The following is a 23,361-nucleotide window of genomic DNA, read 5'->3' as shown; positions in this document are numbered from 1 at the left end:
TGCCCAGATTTCAATAAGTTCATTTAGAAAGACTTTATATACCTGTGAAAGAATAAAAAGAATGAGAAACAAAATAGTGAAAACAGCATGCCAGCACTTCGACACATACACGAAGAATAGCAATGTACGTAACTTACCTCCTTGAATGACTGCAGTAGGTTACTACCAGAAACGGAGAGTGTAATGTCTATGTGATGCATTATAAACAATGGCTCTTCCTGTGTCTGGTATGGAAAACAGGCTAGATTGTCTGCTATATACAAGAGCATATTCACTTCTGTTTTCTGTAAATTTAAAAAAGAAAAGGTACACATTTAGTGGATAATCTAGAAATCCATCCAAAAAGCTGTTTTAGAAAAAATATTACATGGTACTTTGATCTCAGTTAATGTTTCAGAGAAAGAGGGTGGTGGGGAGCGGGGATGGGGGGGGGTGGGGAAGGAAGGTAACAAAAGGGAACAGAAATGGATTTTATAAAATAATCTTATTCCCATTTTAAGAGAGTTCATGACTTATACCACAGTACTTCAAGAAGGGAAGAGGTGAAATTTTTTAGGGCACCCAAGTGGAATTCCCTTTATATTCTTACTAGTGCCCTGGTGCACGGATTACTGCACATTAAAAGGAAATTAATTAGAAGGCGGCAGATGGGTTGGGACTGGGCCAGACTGGCTGGACATGCCCTGGAGTCAACCTCCTGTGGTCCCTCCCCAGCCAGCCGGACCTGGGGCAGCACCAGGGCTCAAAGGGCGTCTGCAGAGTGAGCGGGGGTTCCCCGGCAGGTGGGGTCTCTTGGCCTGGCCTGCAGGGATCGGGCCGAAACCTGCTCTCCGACATCCCCCAAGGGGTCCCGGATTGTGAGAGGGTGGTTCTCAGGTGATGCAACCCGTAATTGGGCTCCCTCCTCTCTGGTTCCGGGGTGCGTCATCCGAGAAACACCACTGCCAAGTCACCACAGCTCGGCAGCTCTTGCGTTGAGCATCTGCTCCCTGGTGGTCAGTGTGCTTTATACCTACTGGTCAGTCAGACGGTCGCTTAGCCTTGTATATATATAGATAGAGTATATGGGATTTTCATGATAAATCCATACCACATTATCAAAAATTATATATGTATATGAATAAATTCATAATTATTTATCATTATGATTCTAAGAGCTTAACCCATATGGAGATCAGTTACACACAGTTTCTGCCCTCAGTAATGGTAATTATAGTACTAATATGCGGGTTAAAAACTCCACACAGTCCATGTACTCATAACACCTACAGTTTCCTTCATAAATATAATTTAGAACATCAGAGTCCTTCTGACGGTGCTACCAGTTTCACACTAGAGAAACTGAGGTAGGCACAACTTAAAGAAAAAAAATATGGTTACTAGTAGTTGTTTGCTTTAAAAAGAAGTAACAGAGACTTTCAGCATTCATGATCATACAGAATATAAACTGAAAGACATGTTAACATATATATTCCTTTAAAACATTTACAGCTTAAAAAAAAAAAGTGATAAAAAACATTCTCTCCTACCATCTCCCCTATCGTGTCATCCAAACAGCAGAAAACTCAATAGCACAACGAAAATCCCACAGGACAGATGGGATACACTTGCTATTGGTGTTCGTGAGATTCTTACTCTATTTTTGTTTTTTATTTTTTTTAAACATATATGTTTTGCACCAGCACATCAAAATGAAGTCACAAAAAAGTAGGCTTAATTCTGTTCACAATATAGATCCTGTGAAAACACATTTTTCATCTTCTCTAAAGTTCACAATACTCGTATAAATTTAAAGCAGTTAAACATTTCAGATTAAGTTGGTAAAAAAATGTAATTCAGACTTCAGAAATTTGTGAAATAAAAGGCCATGGTGGAGAAACATTAAGAAACTTGAAGAATTACCCAACTGTCATATAGTACATTATTTCATTATAAAACCATTTCAATAAAACAAAATAAAAACTATGGAAAACACAAAAGTCAAATAAGAGATTTTGGTTTAGCACTTTCCCTGAGACTCATTTTTAAAAACCAAATGTAAGTAAGGCTGTTCAAAACGGACCCATCAGTCTTGCCTCCTTCATACTGCTATGAGAAATACATTTAGACAAGAGGCTATACACTCAAATGGTCCCAGGGCTTTATTTAAATGCAGCTTGCTTGTATCACTGCCACAGGGTTACCTGACCCATTGCTGCCTGGACGCTCTTGGTTTAAAAGAGCTATCAGGATATTTTATTTCTGTTTTTTAAATATGTATCAACACTTACATGTTAAAATTGGGGAGATGCAGACATAGAATCCCACCTTACCTATTGGTTTTAATGTTGTTATATATATTTATCCTCCTAAAATGGAAAATGTTCAGGACTACTCTGAATAAACCTTTAAAAAGAACTCGGAAATTCTTCAACTTGGGCCATAAAATAAGTCCCATTCCTTTCAAAAACCAAATTTCTTCAAAGAACAGTCTTGAGCTGCTCCTTCCAGATCTGCCCTACTGTTCTTTAATTAAAATCATGCTTTTGTGCCTCACTGCTTGAGTGTTTCTGCCCACCAAACAGCGCCCCCCACCCCTTTATTTTTACTTCACATTCTCCTGGCCTGCTTAGCAGCATGAACATTCCTAACCACCCTTTCCTTCCTGACACCTTCCCTTCCTTAGTTTTTCCTCCACGCTCTTTGACTATTCCTTTTCTATGTTCTTCTCAAACCAACTCCTTCTCAAATTGCTTTTAGCAACTATCCTATTATTTTTTCAAATGCTCAGCACAAAAATATTTGTTACCTTTGACTATTCTTTTCAGTCTTATTTATTCCTCCCTCACAATGTTTCTTTCCTTTCAGAACATCAGAACAGTTTAACTCATTACCTTGGAAGTGAAGACAATGCTAAAACATGTGTGCCTAAAAAAAAATTTGCGTTCCTCACATTACATTTTTTCTTTCCTAATGTCTATTCTTTTCTTTCCTACTGTTGCCATAATAGATTATTACCTCCAATATGAACACAATGCTAAAATGCTCTTTGTCACTTTCATTGTCTATAAGATCTTCCATAAACATGTCTCACTATGATCTTCCTGCTCCAAATAACAACCTACTAATTGTTTCCCACATATTCTTATATTTGTATCTTTATTCATGTTTTTATCCTTCCCTTACATAGTAAATCCATCGCATCTAATCTCCCTAAGTCTTCAGTAATTTACTCCTCCTAGAACATCCTTTGTTGGAGGTAGTAATAAGAAAGCACTGCAGGATAAGAGCTGGATTTAGCACTTTACACGCTAAGGTGACTGAACAGAAGCCAATGGCACACAGAAGGCAATGAAACCACACAGGAATGGAGTTCAGGAGATAAAGGAATAGAGCAGTATTACTGACACCAACCACCTGCCACTCAGGATATGCTAACCTTAACTATTATCTATTTCCTTTATTTTGTGTGCTATCTCCCTAACTGGAAGTAAGATCCCTTATTGGCAAGAGCACCGTCATATCATTTTGGACTCTTAGCACAATATCCCACAGAAAATTAAAGCTTAATGCTGATGATATGATGGTGGTGGTGATTAAATTATAACTATTTCTGAAATATATGTTTGTAATATTTATTTTGTAAACTTTATGTGGGCACATACCATATCTGTTCTATTTACTACTTTATGTTCATGTCCTAGTACAATGGCTACCAGACAGCAGGTGTGAATAGATATTTGTGTATAGTGAATGAATAAATTACGAGGTAAGTTTAAAGGATAAAATGTTCTCTTTTCTTGGCTTACGGTTCTGGACAACGATACTTGTGCAACAGCCCAAAGGGTCAAGTTATTTTTACACAAATGTGAGCTCTTCATTAAGGAAGTAAAGTTGAACAAGAAGGGAATCTCAACAGCCAAAACCCTAGAATGGTAATTCTAACAATATTAGAATCTGACAGCAACAAGTAAAATTTCACTTATTTATTCATTTATCTATTTATCTATCTAACATAATCTATCTAATCTATCCCCCTAAATGATAGTTTAGTGACACACTTTATTAAAGGTATGCTTTGCCCTGGCTGATGTAGTTCAGTGGTGGAGTGTCAACCTATGAACTATGAGGTCACGGTTCAGTTCCCACTCAGTGCACATCCCTGGGTTGTGGGCTCAATCCCCAGTAGGCGACATGCAGGAGGCAGCCGATCAATGATTTGCTTCTATCTCACTCTCCCTCTCCCTTCCTTTCTGAAATCAATAAAAATATATTTAAAGGTAGGCTTGAAGGAACTGCTATCAAAGTTTATAAGACACTCATTATGAAGACACAATTATACTTTATTCCTCATTGTATTTATTCCCATGCAAAATTTCCTGTTCAATTTTGACTGTATACCTTGTATTTAACACAGAAGACTAAAAATCACACACATTTAACATAGTCACTATTATTTATTGAAACTGTAATATTTTAAAACTGGTGACTACTTTAGGAATAAAATTTATAAAACTTATTTTATTAAAATAATAAGTTTTTGTGCTTACTGCTGTGTCATCAAAGAGGTTGAGTAAAGAAATTAGAAAGGCTCGTCTGTGTTGGCGGTTTCCACGGATCATGGAGTAAAGGTGTGAACACAAAGCACTAGAGGACTCATCTTGTCTGAAACCCCTTACAGGATCTTTTAGGCATGTGTTGATTGCCTGTTGGACCTGGTAAGACATCTTCATACCAGCCACTGCTTTCATCTGAAATCAATAAAAGCCTCATTTTTGTCATGGAAATCAAAAGTAAGATTAAAAATATACTTTGAGCATTGTAGTCTGAGGCTAACTTCATCATTTGGTTTTGTTATATATAAATAATAAGATCACAGAATGCAACATTGGAAGGACATTAAATACCATTCATTGAAATCCCCTCATCTACACTAATAAAAGAGAAACATGCAAATTGGTGTCACTCTGCTATACATACCAGCCAATCAGGGCGAGCATGCAAATTAACCCAACAAAGATGGCGGCGGCCATGGAGCTGGAGGCTTGGGTTGCCCCAGCGATGGAGGAAGCCAAGCTTCCAGCCCACCCTGGCCACTGTTCAAGGGAGAGAACAACACATAGGCACAGCCAGGAGCCTGAGAGATCAACACAGAGGGGCACCTGCTCCAAGCCTCCGCGGTGTGGCTGGGGCCCCCCGCGGAGACACACACACACACACACACACACACACACACACACACACACACGGGCGCCTGCTCTGAGCCTCTGCTGCCAGTCTGTGGCTTAGGCCTGCTCCCCTAAGCTGTCAGTAGGACATCCACTGAGGGCTCCCGGACTGTGAGAGGGGGCAGGCTGGGCTGAGGGACCCCCAACCCCCAGTGCACGAATTTCGTGCACAGGGCCTCCAGTTTTACAGAAGAAAAAGTCGAGACCCAGAAAAATCATTACTCTCAAGGTCAAACAATAAGAACCAGAACCCATGCATGCCAGTGTGCCTGTTGCACTATCACCTCTAACTCAACCTTAAGAGCTAATTTTAAATCAGAATAAATGCCTTGGGGGGACAGACTTGGTTGCATGTTTAAGTCAGTACTAAGCAAAATATTTTATTCTAATAGGAATATGGGCAGGACAGTCACCAAATAAATGATTTACTAAAGAAAGATGGTTAAATTTAGGTTATACAATTTAAAAATACATACATGAATGAATCCAGCATATTTTTTGTCTATTTCCACAAGCTGCTGATCAGCCTTGTTCCGCATAGCAGGTTCTGGGTCTGTGCCCATAGCAATTAGATATGGTACACACTGGAAATAAAAATACAGGATTTATAAGATATCACAGTAACTAAAGCTCTATATGTATCTTTACATTCGTTAAAACTCGATGTATATCTGGGATATAAGAATTTAGTTTTATAGGCCCTTAAATGGCATGTTTTAGTGTTCTTTTATTTTTTTAAATATGTATTTTTATTGATTTCAGAGAGCAAGGGAGAGGGAGAGAAAGAGAAACATCAATGATGAGAGAGAATCACTGATCGGCTGCCTCCTGCACGCCCCCTACTGGGGATCAAGCCCGCAACCCAGGCATGTGCCCTTGACCAGAATCGAACCTGGGACCCTTCAGTCGGCAGGCTGACGCTCTACCCACTGAGCCAAACCAGCCAGGGTTTTAGTGTTCTTTTAAAAATGATTATTCTTCCTTAAATTTAGCTTAAAGCAAAAAAGCACTGGAGCATGAGCAAAAATACTGATGTGGTGGAATTTAAACAATTTCAGTGTGAATTTAAGGTGCTTTAAACATAAAACCCCCTACCCCGACACTAAGAATATCCAATTAAAACTATGATATGCTTCCTATATAATAAAAGGCTAATATGCAAATTGACCAAACAGCGAAACGACCGGTCACTATGACGTGCACTGACTACCAGGGGGCAGATGTTCAATGCAGGAGCTGCCCCCTGGTGGTCAGTGAGCTCCCATAGGGCGAGCGCTGTTCAGCCAGAAGGCGGTGGTGGGAGCCTCTCCCGCCTCTGTGGCAGTTGGACATCCCCCGACGGCTTCTGGACTGCGATTTTCATGCACTGGGCCTCTAGTATACTATAAATATATAATCCAATAATTTGTCAAGCTTGACTGCATTTACTATGTAAAGAAAAAATAGGGCAAAAATTACTGTCTTTTAGTTAAAACTAGGAAAACATAAATGTTTTTCTACAAAGTTGAATTTTAGATATGGCTTCAATGATTAGGATAGGTAGTATTTTGCTAACAGCCAAATTTATTATACTTCTAAAGTCAAGAAACACCACTTCTGCCCGGCTGATGTGGCTCAGTGGATGAGTGTCAACCTATGAACCAGGAGGTCACAGTTTGATTCCCTGTTAGGGCACGTGCCAGGGTTGTGGGCTCAATGCCCAGTGTGGGGCATGCAGGAGGTAGCTGATCAATGATTCTCTTTCTCGTCATTGATGTTTCTCTCTTTCCCTCTCTGAAACCAACTAAAAAAACAAAAACAAAACACCATTAGAAGGTTAGGTGAATATGAATCAGATAGTAGTGAGTCGGACAGAAAAACAATAAATAAACAAAAAACCAACTTTAAGAAAGTAGAAATGACACTAACTAAAATGAGTGATCATGAATTAAATCCTAAGTCAATGAGAAATAAAGTCCATTATAGAATATTATTGGGTAAACTTGCAAAATTTGAAAATAGACTATGAATTAGATAATAATGTATTAATGTTAAATTTCCTGAATTTGCCCTAACCCCGTGGTCGGCAAACCGTGGCTCGTGAGCCACATGTGGCTCTTTGGCCCCTTCAGTGTGGCTTTTCCACAAAATACAACGTGCGGGCGCGCACGAACAGTGCGATTGAAACTTTGTGGCCCATGCGCAGAAGTCGGTATTTTGTGGAAAAGCCGGCATTTTGTGGAAGAGTCACGCTCAAGGGGCAAAGAGCCGCATGTGGCTCGCGACCTGTGGTTTGCCGAACCACAGTTTGCTGACCACTGCCCTAGCCGGTTTGGCTTGGTGGATAGAAGTCAGCCTGAGGACTGAAGGGTCTCAGGTTCGATTCCGGTCAAGGGCATGTACCTTGGTTGCGGGCACATCCCCAATAGGGGGTGTGCAGGAGGCAGCTGATCGATGTTTCTCTCTCATCGAAGTTTCTAACTCTCTGTCTCTCTCCCTTCCTCTCTGTAAAAAATCAATAAAATATATTTTTAAAAAAATTTCCTGAATTTGATTATTGCATTATGGTTTTATAAGAGAATGTCCTTATTCTTAGAAAATATATACTAAGATGTTTAAAGGTAAAGAATCATAATATCTGAAACTTACTATCAAATGATTCAGAAAAAATTTTATGTATGAAGAGCAAGAGATAAAGTATATGTGGCAATGAAAAGCATAATCACCTGAGGCCATTTAAAATACTGTATTAGTAAAGAGCTGTAAGTATCTGAAAAATTCTAGTTTCAATAAACCACTATACATTTTATTAAGTGATCGTGATGATGATAACCCTGAGTCATGATATACAGGCTAAGTAATGTTTAGCATGTTTCATTAGTGTGCTTTGTCTCAGAACACAGGGAAGAATACAGCACATTTACATAAAGCATGTTTTAGGAAAAGTTCCATGAAAAATAGCCAAAATGAAAATGGTGAAGGGTAATAGGCTTTGTTTACCTAATAAATTCACTTCTGTAGCCTGTGGCACTCCTGAACATGTCAGATGTATGCTACTACATCAGCATTAGCTGCCAATCCTTAGTAACACTAATATGTCTTCATTATATCATTAGTCCTCACATCAATGCTTTGAGGTGTGGGTAGATGATGTTACCTCTAATTTGCAGATGAAGGAACTGAGCTCAGATTACACAATATACTTTTCTGTGGACAAAAATCCACCCTAGTGTAAGAGATTACGCTCTTATCCCAGTAAACTCTCTTGGCATTACATGCTGTTGGCTCTTTGGGATCAGTCAACTTGAATTAAAACAAATCAAACATCCCTACTTAGAAAATCATTCTGAGTACATGTTCTGCCAATATAAATGAGAAGTTTCTTTAATAGAGACATTATAAATATATGAGTATTTGCAATAAGGACAACCAAAGAGATGGACTAAAACTTGGAATCAAGAGTTTAGGACCAAAAAACAAAAAAACAAACATAAAACCCAAACCCCAACCCCAAATTAACAACTAAGAGGAATAAAGAACTACTTATTATCTCATCACAATGTCATCAAATGACAACACATCTGGCTCTTTTAATAAGTTCTGCTTTCTAAAACACACTTACCTGAACTGGATGAATAAGACCTTGGTTTAGAGTCAATGCAATGACATTTAGGGCAAAGTGGCGTACACTGGATTGGGTGTGAAAAAACGCCTCAAGCACCTGTTTGAGGTAAAGCTGCATGATGGAACTACTCATCCCTGAGGAAACATCACCCATTTCTTTTAAATCTTCCTGTTTTGCAACTTTCTTCCCTACAAAAGGAAGTAAAGGTATTAAGAACATGTACACTAACCTTTACTTAAATATACCAAAGCAGACCACAACCAAAAGCACCAAATGTTAGAGCTAGTGCTCTGGCTCAATGGCTCGTCTTTTTTTTTTTTGGGTCTCTGTTAGAGGTCCCTTTGAGAACTACAATCCCTCTCCTCCCTCAAAATGTTAATGACTACACCTGTATTAAATTGTATAATTTTAGGGAGTTTATGAATACCCTTAAGCCTAGCCTATCTATGGACTTAAGGATGCCTTCTGAACTAAATTCCTTCATCTAATAGATAAGGAAATTTTGATACCTGGATTAAAAATGAGTCAGAGTATTTTAACTGTAGCCAAACTGCGACATTAAAAAATATATTTTCACTTACAGTCTCTATCTGCCTGCTGCATTCGTGTGTCCTCTTCTTGTAGGTAGGTCTGGAGGTTTTTTAACACTTGTATTTTTAAATTTACTGAGGAGTTCTTATCAGATAAGATATTATTATATAGATTTTTCACCTCTTGCTCAAACATTAGACTTGGATGCTGAATGAAGGCAAATCCTAAAGAAATGAGAAAAAAATCTTTTGATATAGTCATAGTAAAATTAAATATAATATTTAGTGACAATGTCGATAAATTACATAAAAAACTCCTTATTTCAAAACTTAAAACTTAGAACGACTGGAAGAATATGCTGGTGGCCTTACCTAGAGAAGTATTAGAGCAGGCACTTCTTTCCCCATGAATTAAAAACAAGAAATTGCATTTCAAAGGAGTATTTCACACAAGAGGAAACCTTGAGGAGGGAGCAGGGTCTACTGGCTAGGGGGATGGATTAGGAGTCAGGAGTCTTGGGTTCTATTTCTGGCTCCACCACTGACTTGTAGTGTGACCTTGGGTGTGTCACATAATCTCTCTGTGCCTCAATTCTCCATCTGTAAAATGGGGACAATAATATTTACCACCCACCTACCTCAAAGGGATGTTTTCAGGATTTAAGAGGTAATGTCTACAAACATATTTTAGATCCCTAGCAGAAAGTACTATTTTGGCATTATTTTAAAAACAAATTTAAATATATCCAGTTGATGAAACAGAATACTTCAAAATAAAGCTAAAAATATTAAATGAAGCCACAAAGCTGAATTCTATAACCACAAGTTAATATAAATTACTATTATACATGCTTATTTGTATAAAATAGTGATTTATGTGAAATAAAATGAAGATCCTTGATGATAGCAAGTATTATTGATACCAAATAACAAACTAAATTCAAAGCATAGAGTGATCAGATAACTAGCCCAAGGTCACACAGGATAACTATGGCCCAGGCAAGATTTTTTTCATTAACTGGTCTAGAGGCACCTATCTATTTTTTAGATGGTATTGCTTATTTAAGCTAATATTTACAGCCTGGCCAGTGTTGCTCAGTGGGTTGAGCGTCCTCCTGCGCACCAAGAGGTCATTGATTTCCTTCCTGGGCAGGGCACATGCGGGGGTGGGGGTTGTTTCCAGGCTCCACCTCCATTCCCAGTAGGGGGCAGGCAGGAGGCAGCTGATTGATGTTTCTATCTCTCCCTTCCTCTCTCTCTAAAAATCAATTTAAAAAATTTACATATAGTTGACCCTTGGATAACATGAGCTTGAACTATGTGGGTCCACTTATACACACATTTCCCACGCCCCAATAAATACACAGTGGGCCCTCTGAATCCCTGGGTTTCACGTTGTGAATTCAACCAACCACAGGTCGATAACAGTATTTGTGATCTGTGGATGTGGAGGGCTGACTGTATACAATGCTCTCTGCCAATTTATAAAAGCGACTTGGGCTTCTTTGGATTTTAGTATAAGGTCGAGTCCTGGAACCAGTCCCTCAGATACTAAAGGATAACTAAATGTTTTGGGAGTCAAAAGTTATAACGTAGATTTTCAAATGTGTGAGAGTGGGTGCTCCTAACCCCCATGTTGTTCAAGGGTTAGCTGTTACTTGTTCTCTGAAACAAATGTAGTACTATTAGTTTTGCCACTTTATATAGCTTATGTCCAGACTAAATATTCAAAGGTACACATTTGGCTTGCAGTTATCAATATAATTTCCTAATAAGTGATATCTGAATTTTTACTATATTTGCTAAATGTAATTTCTGAAAGGGAAGGAGAAATATGATAACAAATTTAAATTTATTTAAAGAAATCAGTAAATGTTTAATGAGATTTGAATAACTTAGAATCTTTTATTACTCTATTTTAGTTCAAAAGATTAATATAAATGATTGTCCATACATATTAAATTATAAACCTTGTTAATGCTACCAAAATAAAGTTTCAAAGTAAGTTATTACCTTTATTAAGTAATTTCACATGTATTTGCACAAAAAACAAACAATAAAAAACAAAAACCTGGACAGAGTACTGTTCTTGTATTGTTTTAAAGTGCATTTAATTCAGGTACTTTAGTGCTGTCTTTTCCTATTTCTCCTGTATTCCATAACCCATCCAAATAAGACACAAACCCTAACCTTCTGCAAAGGCATGCATTTGCTACATCAAAGTTCCTAAAAAAATAATATGGGACAGATATACATCCAAATTGTTTCAAGTATTTCTGTATTAAAAAAAGCCAGTGTAGACTGCCCACTATCTGTACTAGAAATGGCAGGCAAATATAACGATAAAGCTTTACAAAACAAAACAAAACAAAACACCTAAACAATTTAAAAAACATACAATAGCACAAAATTCTTCTAAATCATCATTCTGTATCAAAGTGCTTGAATGAATATTTTTTAAAAAATACATTTTTTAAAAAATTTTTATTTCAGAGAAGAAGGGAGAGAGAGAGAGAGAGAGAGAGAGAGAGAGAGAGAGAGAGAGAGAGAGAGAAACATCAATGATGAGAGAGAGTCATTGACCGGCTGCCTCCTGCACGCCCCACACTGGGGATTGAGCCCACAACCTGGGCATGTGCCTGATTAGGAATTGACCCGTGACCTCCTGTTTCATAGGTCAACGCTCAACCATTGAGACACACCGGCTGGGCTTGAATGAATGTTCTTATGAAACCCTATAAAATAGGGGAAGGAGACAGTACTGTCATCTCTATTTTATTAATGAGGAAATTGATTAACAGAGAAGTTACGTGACTTGCTCAAGGTCACCAGGAAGTCATTGGCTGGCCAGGAATGGAATCCAGGTTTTTTTTTTTTTTTTTTTTAAAATATATTTTATTGGTTTTTTACAGAGAGGAAGGGAGAGGGATAGAGTTAGAAACATCGATAGAGAGAAACATCGATCAGCTGCCTCCTGCACATGCCCCACTGGGGATGTGCCTGCAACAAAGGTACATGCCCTACCGAATTGAACCTGGGACCTTTCAGTCCGCAGGCCGACGCTCTATCCACTGAGCCAAACCGGCTACGGTGGAATCCAGGTGTTTTAACACCCATTCCTATATTCTACACAGCAGACCCTACTATGAATAGAAACATACATAAATAAATGAACAGTTTAGACTCACAATATTTTAAAACTGGCTCAACCTCTCAAACAACTAAAACTATAATGAAATACAGACTTAACTTACCTAGACCGATGATGGCTTTTGTTTGTACTTCTTCATCTGAATGTTTTGTAAAATACATCAATAGTTCAAGTACTTTATCCTTTATGTTAACCTAAGGGGAAAAATCAGTATTAAAAAGAAGGGTAATTTAGATCAGTTTTTAACTATAAAGGAAAAAAATACCTAATAGCAAGCAATGAGAATGTCCACATGCAAACTTGACTAAAGAATAAGTCACCAATAAGTTTGTAAATCAATAAATTTTAGAATAGTGACATTCAAAATAAAGATCTGTGACAGAGACTTGTGCCAGAATGTAAATAATGTACTATTCACGCACTGAGAAAGTGAAAAAACTAAAGTCAGCTGCTGACCTAAACAGTGCACCTACTCTCTCTTTTTAAAAAAAAATGTATTTTATTGATTTTTTACAGAGAGGAAGGGAGAGGAATAGAGAGTTAGAAACTGATGAAAGAGAAACATTAATCAGCTGCCTCCTATACACCTCCCTCTGGGGATGTGCCCGCAACCAAGGTACATGCCCTTGACCGGAATGGAACCTGGGACCCTTGAGTACGCAGGCCGACGCTCTATCCGCTGAGCCAAACCGGTCAGGGCTGCACCTACTCTTATAAAGCTGATATAAGCTGTGCTTACTTATCTTATCACAGACCAGTAATAAACAGTTCATAGATCAGCAGTCTGAGGACCATATTTTGAGTAGCACTGTCCAGAGTGCTCATTAAATCAGACTAATGCTGCCTTCATCCTGGGTCATTTTAGTCATTTTCCGTTGACAGGGTTACACAGTTCTTTTTTATTACAACATACTAAGTAATTAATATTAAGATCTTTACCTTACTGTTGCCCTTAAAATCTTCCAGATCAAAATCAAAATGCCGACATAGTGCTCCAACAGTGAAAAGGGATCTAAGAAGTGCTGGTTTGTTTGATAGAAGTGAAGTGTTATTTGGATCCTCTTGGTGCTGAATTTTTAATTTTGAAATGGCACCTGATAAAGTTAAGTAATATTCATTTATAACAAACCCTTAAGTCTTAAATTATTATGTTCAAATGATTATTGCTAATGAATCACAACTGAATTTTACTAATAGTTCTAAGTATTAAATATGTCTAGAATTATGAGGACACTCCTTAGAGTCTAAGAGAATTAATGTAAGAAAAAATATTTAAATTTTATTTTACATACTGGGAAGAAAACTTGCCAACATTTACTTAGAGGAGATACATTTCTTATGTAATCTTATTGGGTTATTAAGAGAATACAAAAGATACTACAAAATACCATTTCTAATATCACACCTCCTACAATTCCCTAAATACTACCCTTAATCAGATGCATTAAAAAGGAGGACACTGCAGAATCTAGCAGAATAATTTTAAAGTCCAGACATTGAACTTACCATAGTATCTATTGAAACAGGCCCATACAAATTTAAAATTTTGTGTCACTTTATTTACAACAGCCCCAAGACAGCTCACACAATGTTGCACTACCTAAAAGATACAGAAAAGATTGCTATTTAGACAAAAGTTAAAGACAAAGATAAAAACAAAAGATTAAGTTCTTATTTGCGAACTGCGTAATAATCGATAGAATGCTTACAGTCATGCCATATTTGATGATCAGCTTCATTAGATCTTCTTCAATAGTGGCAAGGAAAGTTTCACTTGGATGCTCCATCAGTGGTACCACCAGTTCTAGGATTTTTGCAACATTGCAGATAACCATGAAATCATTTTGTGTCTAAAAGGATAAAATTAGTACTTTATGAGTATAAAAAATCTAAAAAGAAACTATATACAGTTCTATTTACCTGGAGGTTGAAGTATTAAATATATAAAATTTGTTATAAAAAAAAAAACACACCACAACACAACCCATTTAGAAAAGAGCTTTTTTAAAGTATGAAGGGAAGAGTCTCAGTTTTAGGATCCTGGATTCTAGCTATGCCACTAACTTACCATGTGATCTTTGGGTCACTTAATTATAATGTCACAGTTACTGTTTTTACCCCTAAAATTTATACAAGACAATTCTGAACAAAAGTATTTAAATATTAACAGAGAATTTTACTAGATTGATACAGGTTTTAATATTAGTATTTTTCAAAATGGGGTATATTAACCGAGTAGTTTCTCAACTAGGGGTGAGTTTGTCCCCCAAGGAATATTTGACAATATCTGAAGACATTTTTGGTTATCACAAAAAGGGTATGGGGGGCACTACTGGAATCCAGTGGATAGGAGATGCTTGTCAAATATCCTACAATGGTCAGAACAGTTCTTGACAACAAAAAATAATCCAGCCCTAAATGTCAATAGTGCTGAGGTTGAGAAGCCCTGTGTTATCCTTTTTATGACTGGATCCTTAATTTATCAACAAAAGCATAAGAACAATAAAATCTTGGATTTAATGTAAAAAAAGACCACACAAAAAATCAAAAAAAGCATTTATCATATGTAAGGTAGGCTTACAGTAGTCTCCCTTATCTGTGGTTCCCCTTCCATGATTTCAGTGACCTGGGGTCAACTACAACTGAAAATTATTAAATGGAAAATTCCAGAAATAAACAATACATAAGTTTTAAATAGCGCGCCGTTCTAAGTAGCGTGATAAAATCTTGTGCTGTCCCATTCCATCCTGTCCAGGACATGAATCATTCCTTTGTCCAGCATATTCATGATATTTACATTCCCTGCCTGTTAGTCACTTAGTAGCCATCTTGACTTATCAGACTGACTTTCCCAGGATCGAAGTGCTTGTGTTCAAGTAACCCTTATTTTACTTCATAATGGCCTTCAAGTACAGGAGTAGTGATGCTGGCAACTGAGATGTGCCAAAGAGAAGCCATACAGTGCTTCCTTTAAGTGAGAGGGTATGCATGTATAGGAAAAAACACAGTACACGTAAGGTTTGGTACTATCTGCAGTTTCAGACATCCACTGGGGGTCTTAGAAGGATTTTGTGCAAATGCGGGGAATACTGTCTTTATGCAAAACTCTGTATTTGCATAAATATAAAAAATTATAAATGTTTAATTTTTTAGTTACAAAATGTTTTTTAAAGTAAACCTACTTTCCAAAAAATGTTGTTTCAAACGAGTACTATTTATGCAAATTACATTACAGTCCAGATTCTAGAGGCAAACAGACTGGGACTGGTTGACTGTGCAATATTGGCAAGATATTTATATTCTCTAAGCTTTCGTTTCCTTATCTGTAAAACAGACAAGAATGGTATCGACCTCACAAAGTAAATGAGAGAATGTATGTAAAATTCTTCACAGTGCTTGGCATTAAGCTCAGTAAATATTAGCTATTATTATCAACCATAAGATTATATATTAATCCATTTATTTCTGGATGTAACACAAGCTCTAAAAATAGAAGTAGGGTCTGGCAAGTATAATATGTTGATTTTATATACTTATCTTCTGCTACTTTCCTCAATTCTTTTTTAAAAAATATATTTTATTGATTTTTTACAGAGAGGAAGGAGATAGAGAGTTAGAAACATCGATGAGAGAGAAACATCGATCAGCTGCCTTCTACACACCTCCTATTGGGGATGTGCGTGCAACCAAGGTACATGCCCTTGACTGGAATCGAACCTGGGACCCTTCAGTCCGCAGGCCGACGCTCTATCCACTGAGCCAAACCGGTTAGGCAGTGGTTCTCAACCTGTGGGTCGCGACCCCTTTGGGGGGTCAAACGACCCTTTCACAGGGGTCGCCTAAGACCATTGGAAAACACATATATAATTACATATTGTTTTTGTGATTAATCACTATGCTTTAATTATGTTCAATTTGTAACAATGAAATTGGGGGTTACCACAACATGAGGAACTGTATTAAAGGGTCGCAGCATTAGGAAGGTTGAGAACCACTTCGTTAGGGTTTTCCTCAATTCTTAACATTTCTCAGGACATCCTAAGATTTTCATTTAGAACTTATTAATTTACAGCACACAAAAATCGGACTACAGCAGCAAAACAAATTTACTAGAGAAAATTGTTAAAATTAGTTTCTTAGGAAAACTGAGAAAACAGAAAAACGACATTATAAAGTTTTCAAAGTATTTTAAAATTTAGTGTTTGTAATAAGCCTGTAAAAATAAATGTTTAAAATAAAACATACTGGACACAAGACACGGGGCGGGGGGGGCGGGGGGTAGGGATCGGGGGAAATATTAACTTAAAATAACAGCCTAACATCTGTGACATACTAAATTTCCATATTCAACATATTGGTGTATTGTAAAAATAAAAATAAAATAAAACATACTAAAAATGACAAATTAAAAGCAAACTCAGAATCCAAAAGACATTAAGTTTCTCAATGATAGAACTCTACCTCATTTAGCTTTGTGATCTTAATAATAGTTACATTCATTAAGCATATATAGAGTGTTTGGCTTAATGAGAAATGGTGCCTGAACTTAATACATCAGAAAAATGTTTGTAGATAGCTTGCTATAAATATTAGAACAAAAATTTGAGTACATAACAGTTGATCTGTCACTGAAAATAACTGTCATCTGTCAGTGAAATATGAATGACACTGAATGCTAAAGTTAAAATATTTAGTACATGGTTTCTATAAAGAGAAAACCAGGAAGCTCTATACTTACACTACATTTAGTGGTGAGGTAGGGCTGCATCGTCATGGCATGTTTAACCATGAGCTGGGGTCTTATTTTGCTGAATAAGAACAAAGTGGTTATGCAAGCCACCAATCTTCCAGAGTTCACACCTTTATTGTCAGAGTCTGAAAAAACGAACAAGAAATAAGACACTAAAATATGACAAGGCAGTGAAAATTATATAGACTATTATTTAAATTACTCAATATTATCCTCTGAATAGATTCCTTAATATAACTCATTAAAGTTTCTTATGATACTAGACTTCCTGCACTTCATTTTTATCTTTAATATATAAATTACATATATTAAGAATAAAGGACAAAGAGGCTGCTCTATAGAAGGCAAATGTTTTCCCTGAGGGGAGGAGGATTTAAGTTAAAAAACAGAATAGAAGTTCGGAAGTTTAGAGATGGGCTTTTGGGAAGAGACAGGATGTTGGTTATATCTAAAAATGGATAAAAGTCAATATGGGAAAGAAAGTTAGCAAAGGGAGACAAAACCAATTTAGCTGAGGTGATACTGTGTTTAAAAGATACTGGGGGAACAATGAAGCTGTAGAAGATGTTAAAAGATGGGAGTGAGAAATTAAGAAGTTGGACCAGTGCTACATTAAAAAGGAAAACAAAACACTATTCAGGCGAGAGGAAAATGTTGCTAGTTAGAATGGTTCTTGGATGGCAAATTAGTTTTTAGAGGAGATTAGCAACTTTTTAATATCAAGAGACAACAGTATCACCCTTAAAATCTAGGATAGAGAAAACAGAACAAAAAGAAAAAAAGAAAAAAAAGGTACACATGGAAAATGAAGAAAAAAGAAAAAAAGAAGAAAACATTAAAGAAAAAATACTGTATAAAAATATAAAGGGTATCAAGTTTCCGTAGGTGCCATAAATGTACCTCTGTAAGAGGCAACTGGCCCCCATATTGGAGAATGACCCCCAATATTGTTCCTCATTAATGTACATCAGGTGATACAAGTCATGTTAGTCTTGTGTGCTTTAAGCAATAGATAGCAAATCTGACTTTTATAGTTTTCATATAATTATTTATATTTGATTAATAATTTTAGACTTGCCACTGATTAATTTGCTAAATAATATAACACTAATATTTAAGAAAATTTTTAAATTAAAGATATTAATAGCTTACTAGCTCAAGCAAGATTAAGCACATTTTTATATAACAATTAAAATTAATATTAGGAATATACTACAAATCATTTAAAAACATTTTTATAATAGTTAAACCAATTTCATTTTGAGAGAAAATTTTATAGGATTAAAAATATATCAAACAGTTTTTGAATGAGTTCAATTAGCTAAGTATGTATTAGCCCCTGGATTTCTTTTTATTCTTGTTTAATATGACATCTAAAATGATATGCTACTGAAAGATATGTGAGAGACGAGGCCCATGCTTTATTGCTCTAGATAATCTTAGTCAACCTTAACAATATAATCAAGGCTGCAACATCAAACAAAAAACAGATTTCATTCAAGAGTAAAGTAGTTCAGTATTAGGCTAAGCAGAGCCAGAGGCAAAAATGAGAAATATGCCCAAAGTATTTTAAAATATCTTATAAAATCAACTTAATGACCAATATATAAAATGTCTTACCAGCTAGAGATTCCTCATATTTAAGAATGTGCTCAACTAGGTTATCAACAAGTTGAGTACAAGCTTTCTTCACAGGTTTATATGAGGAATCCTCTTCGGACTTCAACAACTATATATGTATATATATAAAAAAAAAGATCCCAGTATAATTATTCATTAGGCAATAATAATAAAAACGCATTTAATGTGTCCATAATAAGCTTTTCAATTTGTTATTAACAATTTAATACTGAAAATGCAAATAAACAAAAATATAAAACAAATGTTTAAAAAATAAGTTATAAACCAGTAATTTATAAATACTTTCAAACAATTTTAGTATGAAGTATTTAAATTGCTGTATGTGGGACCTGAGGTAGGATATGAGAGAAATTAGAAAGGTGACCTTCTTTTAAGAGTACCACTCAATGTTAATTGAATTATTTTAAAGAATTCCATTCCTCATTATTCCAAGTCCTTTAATGTCTCAAAAATTATATGTGTTAATTACATCATTTATATAATTGTAACTATATCTGAATTGCACCTTAAATCTTGGAATTATAAAACATAAGTCTAGATTTCTTCTGTGTTATCCTTTGCCAAATTATTAATAAACAATGTTAGAAAAGTGTTATGAACGAGATAAGGAAGAGATCAGTCTAACTATAGCCAACCCCACTAAAAACACCCCCCCAAAACCCCATCCCATTCAATCTTTCATAATCATAGCTCAATGCAATGATAAAGTCATCTGAGGCATATCTATTTTGTTTAATGATTAGCTAATACAACTCTGGGGATATTAAATAAGTTGAAATGTGTATTTGATTTCTGTGAAGAATTCTAATGCTGTCCAATATAAGTTTCTGCAATGATGGAAATGTTCTATATCTGTGCTGTCCAATATGGTTGCCCTGAGCCACATGCATATACTTAATACTTGAAATGTGGCTAGTATAACTGAGGAATTAAATAAAATTTCACATTAAACTTAAAAAAACCTGGCTGGTACTGGAATGCATACATTTACACTTTCACTGCAAGATGCATGGATGATTAAATCAACTAATAGCAAACAGAATAACATAACACATACACTGCCCCCACCTCAAACTTAAATAAATCAAAGCAGAAGACTTTAATTTACCCAGTTTCAATTCTGAACAGCAAATTCTTTGTCCTACTCCATAACTTAATTCCTTAAGCAGTGATTAAAATCACATGCTGGCCTGGTCTTTTCCAGGCAGGAGTAGAAAACGATTCCCTCACCCGTTTTTGCTCTTTCTTCTCCAAGACATCAAGTACGCACAAAAGTACTAATCAAAATGTTGGTTTATGACACACCATCAATACTATAGGTGCCGTTTTAATTTATTTACAACAATTCACTGTGAACTCAACTCAAGAATAAGAATAGTTCCAATAATTTATATTTCCCAATGTGCTCCTTCCATTATGGTATCTTCCTTTTTCACTTTCAAGGTAACCACTATGAGGAATTTGATCATTTCTTTGCTTTAAAAAATTTTCTAAGCTGTATACTGTTTATAATCGTGCCTGATTTTTCAACTTTGTAAAAGGTATACGGGATGTAGTTGTCTATATCTTTTTGTCTTTTTCATTCAACATTATGCCACTAACTGTCATCCATCCAGGCTGTTGCATGTAACTGTTATTTGTTTTCACCACTACATAACAAGCCATTGTGTGTCTATACTGCAGTTCATTTATCCATTCTTCTGAAGATAGGATAACTACAATTTTAGTGGTATAATGAACACTCTTTCATTTGTCTTCAGGTGCACATATGCAAGATTCTATTGGCTATATGTACCTCACAGCGAAATTGCTGGATCATAGGACACATGAATGCTCAACTTTATGAAATAATGCCGTTTTAAAAAATTGGTTGTAATATTTTCTCAATTAGTAGCAGTGTTTAAGAGATATTTAATTGCCCTAACCGGTTTGGCTCAGTTGATAGAGCGTGAGCCTGCGGACTCAAGGGTCCCAGGTTCGATTCCGGTCAAGGGCATGTACCTTGGTTGCAGGCACATCCCCAGTAGGGAGTGTGCAGGAGGCAGCTGATCGATGTTTCTCTCTCATTGATGTTTCTAACTCTCTATCCCTCTCCCTTCCTCTCTGTAAAAAATCAATAAAATATATTTTAAAAAAGATATTTAATTAATTTCTTCTCGAAAATTTACCATCTGACTTCTCAATTTTTACCAATCAAGTGGGTGTAAAATGTGGTCTAGATTTGTTATTCCCTGAATTACTAATAAGGTTGAACACCATAAAGGCCATATGTGCTATTTCCTCTATAAAATGCCTAGTCATGACTTTTACTCATTTTTCTGCCAGGACTCTTGCCTTATATTGGTTTGCAGGTGAGGAGTTCGTTATATCTTCTTAATAAGTTTCTCAGTTACATATATGTCAAGTATCTTTTCTCGGTTGGTGACTTGTGTTTTCACTTTCTTTAAGAGGTCTTTTGATTCCTAAATGTTCTTCATATTAAGGTAGTAAAATTTATCAACCTCTTCTTAAGGTTAATGGCTTTTGTGTCTTATTTAAGAAATCTTTCCCCCCAAAATTTCAAAAATGTATTCACATACTATTTTCTTACAAGTTTTAAAAGATTTCCTTTAATCTATATTGCATTGATTGTTTAGTTGAAGTAGGAATCAATTAAAAAAAATTCCTTATAGAAAGCCAGTGGTCCCAGCCCATTTACTGAAAATCCTTTCCATATTAACTGCAGTGCCACTTCTGTTTTATAGTAATTATAACCTATATATGTGGAGGGTTATTACTAGGCTCTCTATCTTGTTCCGTTGGTCTATTTAGAACCATACAATCTTAAAATAACCTTGGGAGTCTTCCCTACTCTAGAACTTTTTGGAATAGTTTGAGAAGGATAGGTGTTAGTTCTTCTTTAGTATCATAATATCTTAAGTATTATATTTTTAAAAATTAGTCCCGATGTATGGTAAGGCAAATCACTATTTGTGTATTTTTCAGAGGCAACAATTATTATTTACTAGTAGTTCTTTACTTTTCCAAACACATTTTATAATCACCTTGACATGTTTGATGAATATTTTTTGTACTTGATTTTGATGAGATCTTTTAACATTCTCCCATTTAGCGCAACTTTCATTTTAGGTTTTGCAGTTTATTCTGTCAAATTTTATTTTATTCTTAGTTTGTTAGAAGTTATCATTCAAGGGTATTAAATTTTATTTTGAAATGTCCTGTGTCCTCTGAAATGATTACTGAAATATTTACTCTTTAATGTTAAACCACACATACACACTGATGCTAAACCATGAGTATGTAAATATGTATGCTTATGAATATGTACATACACACCTTACTTTGGATGTATTTAAAAGTAAATCATAGATATCAGTATACCCCCCTTTTCTTTTGAGATAAAATTTACATGAAATGTATAAATCTTCAGTGTACATTTGTCGAGTTTTATTACATGCATTCACCATTGTAATTCAAACTCCAACAAAGATACAGAACAGCAGTTCTCCATCTTTAGTTTATCAGAACCATCTGGAGAAGCTGTTTACATATGCAATGATGAGCCCCGCCTTCGGAGTTACTGATTAACAAAGCCTGGGGTAAAGCCTTAGCACTTGCATTTCTGACAAATCACAGGTGTTCTTGATAACTATTAGAACCACTGACAGACTACTACCATTACCCCAAAAGTTCTCTCATATTTCTTCCAAGCCAATCCCTGGCCCCCTGCAATATACAGTGGGGCCTTGACTTACGAGTGTCCCGACTAACGAGTTTTTTGAGATACCAGCTGTCTCTCCGCGGATTTTTTGCATTGAGTTGATAGAGTAATTTGAGTTAAGGAGCTCCTTAACGAGCTTGGTCTCGGAACGAATTAAACTCGTAAGTCAAGGCCCCACTGTATGTACTCTTCTGTCTAAAGCAATCATGTCAAACTGGCAGCCCGCAGGCTGCATGTGACCCACAATGAATATTTTTGCGGTCCAGCCAATATACCAGTATGTAAGAAACGCCTTCATAAAAATTTCATAACTTAATTTTTACAATATCCTGTTATACATAATTATTAATAACGAACTACAATGTTTGCTAATGACTGATTATTATAATTGTGCTGCATTTATTTCCCTTATGCACAGGCGCACCATTTCTCTCCACTAATACTAGCAGCAAATATTTTAGTAGCCTTGCCACGTCATTAGTCTTGGACTGACTTGTTTGGTGTGAGCAACAGGAAATATTTTGCTTTCAGAGAACAAGAAAAATAGGTTTATTTGCATTACGCTTATTAATTTGTGCAGTTATTCAGTGTCTGGTAAATTAATGTTCAAGAAAAAATATTAATTTTTATTAAAATGTTCTATTATTTTATGTTAACGATTACACATTTATTTCAGCCCTTTGTATTCAGCATGTCTCTATTGAAATAAACCTACGTTTCTACGAAAATTGAAGCTTTTGTTTTTTTGAAGCCCACA

General features: G+C 35.9%; 1 protein-coding gene across 6 annotated transcripts in view; it reads right to left on the bottom strand.

Annotated features, from left to right (window-relative positions):
- NIPBL (NIPBL, cohesin loading factor) overlaps positions 1–23,361 on the bottom strand; it is a 123,259-nt gene that overhangs the window by 7,349 nt on the left and 92,549 nt on the right. For all 6 annotated transcript variants that reach the window (XM_023755012.1, XM_023755008.1, XM_023755010.1 and 3 more), the window contains 11 exons: positions 18,863–18,971; positions 17,231–17,367; positions 14,202–14,342; positions 13,999–14,092; positions 13,432–13,586; positions 12,596–12,686; positions 9,393–9,566; positions 8,809–8,999; positions 5,684–5,791; positions 4,530–4,730; positions 138–284 (listed from right to left, as the gene is read on the bottom strand). In XM_023755012.1, coding sequence (XP_023610780.1) covers positions 138–284; positions 4,530–4,730; positions 5,684–5,791; positions 8,809–8,999; positions 9,393–9,566; positions 12,596–12,686; positions 13,432–13,586; positions 13,999–14,092; positions 14,202–14,342; positions 17,231–17,367; positions 18,863–18,971 — 1,548 coding nt within the window. The remainder of the gene's footprint in view (positions 1–137; positions 285–4,529; positions 4,731–5,683; positions 5,792–8,808; positions 9,000–9,392; positions 9,567–12,595; positions 12,687–13,431; positions 13,587–13,998; positions 14,093–14,201; positions 14,343–17,230; positions 17,368–18,862; positions 18,972–23,361) is intronic.

This window comes from Myotis lucifugus, unplaced genomic scaffold (assembly GCF_000147115.1).
Source record: "Myotis lucifugus unplaced genomic scaffold, Myoluc2.0 scaffold_68, whole genome shotgun sequence".
Classification (NCBI taxonomy): Eukaryota; Metazoa; Chordata; class Mammalia; order Chiroptera; family Vespertilionidae; genus Myotis; species Myotis lucifugus.
This window is presented reverse-complemented; position numbering and strand designations above follow the sequence as displayed.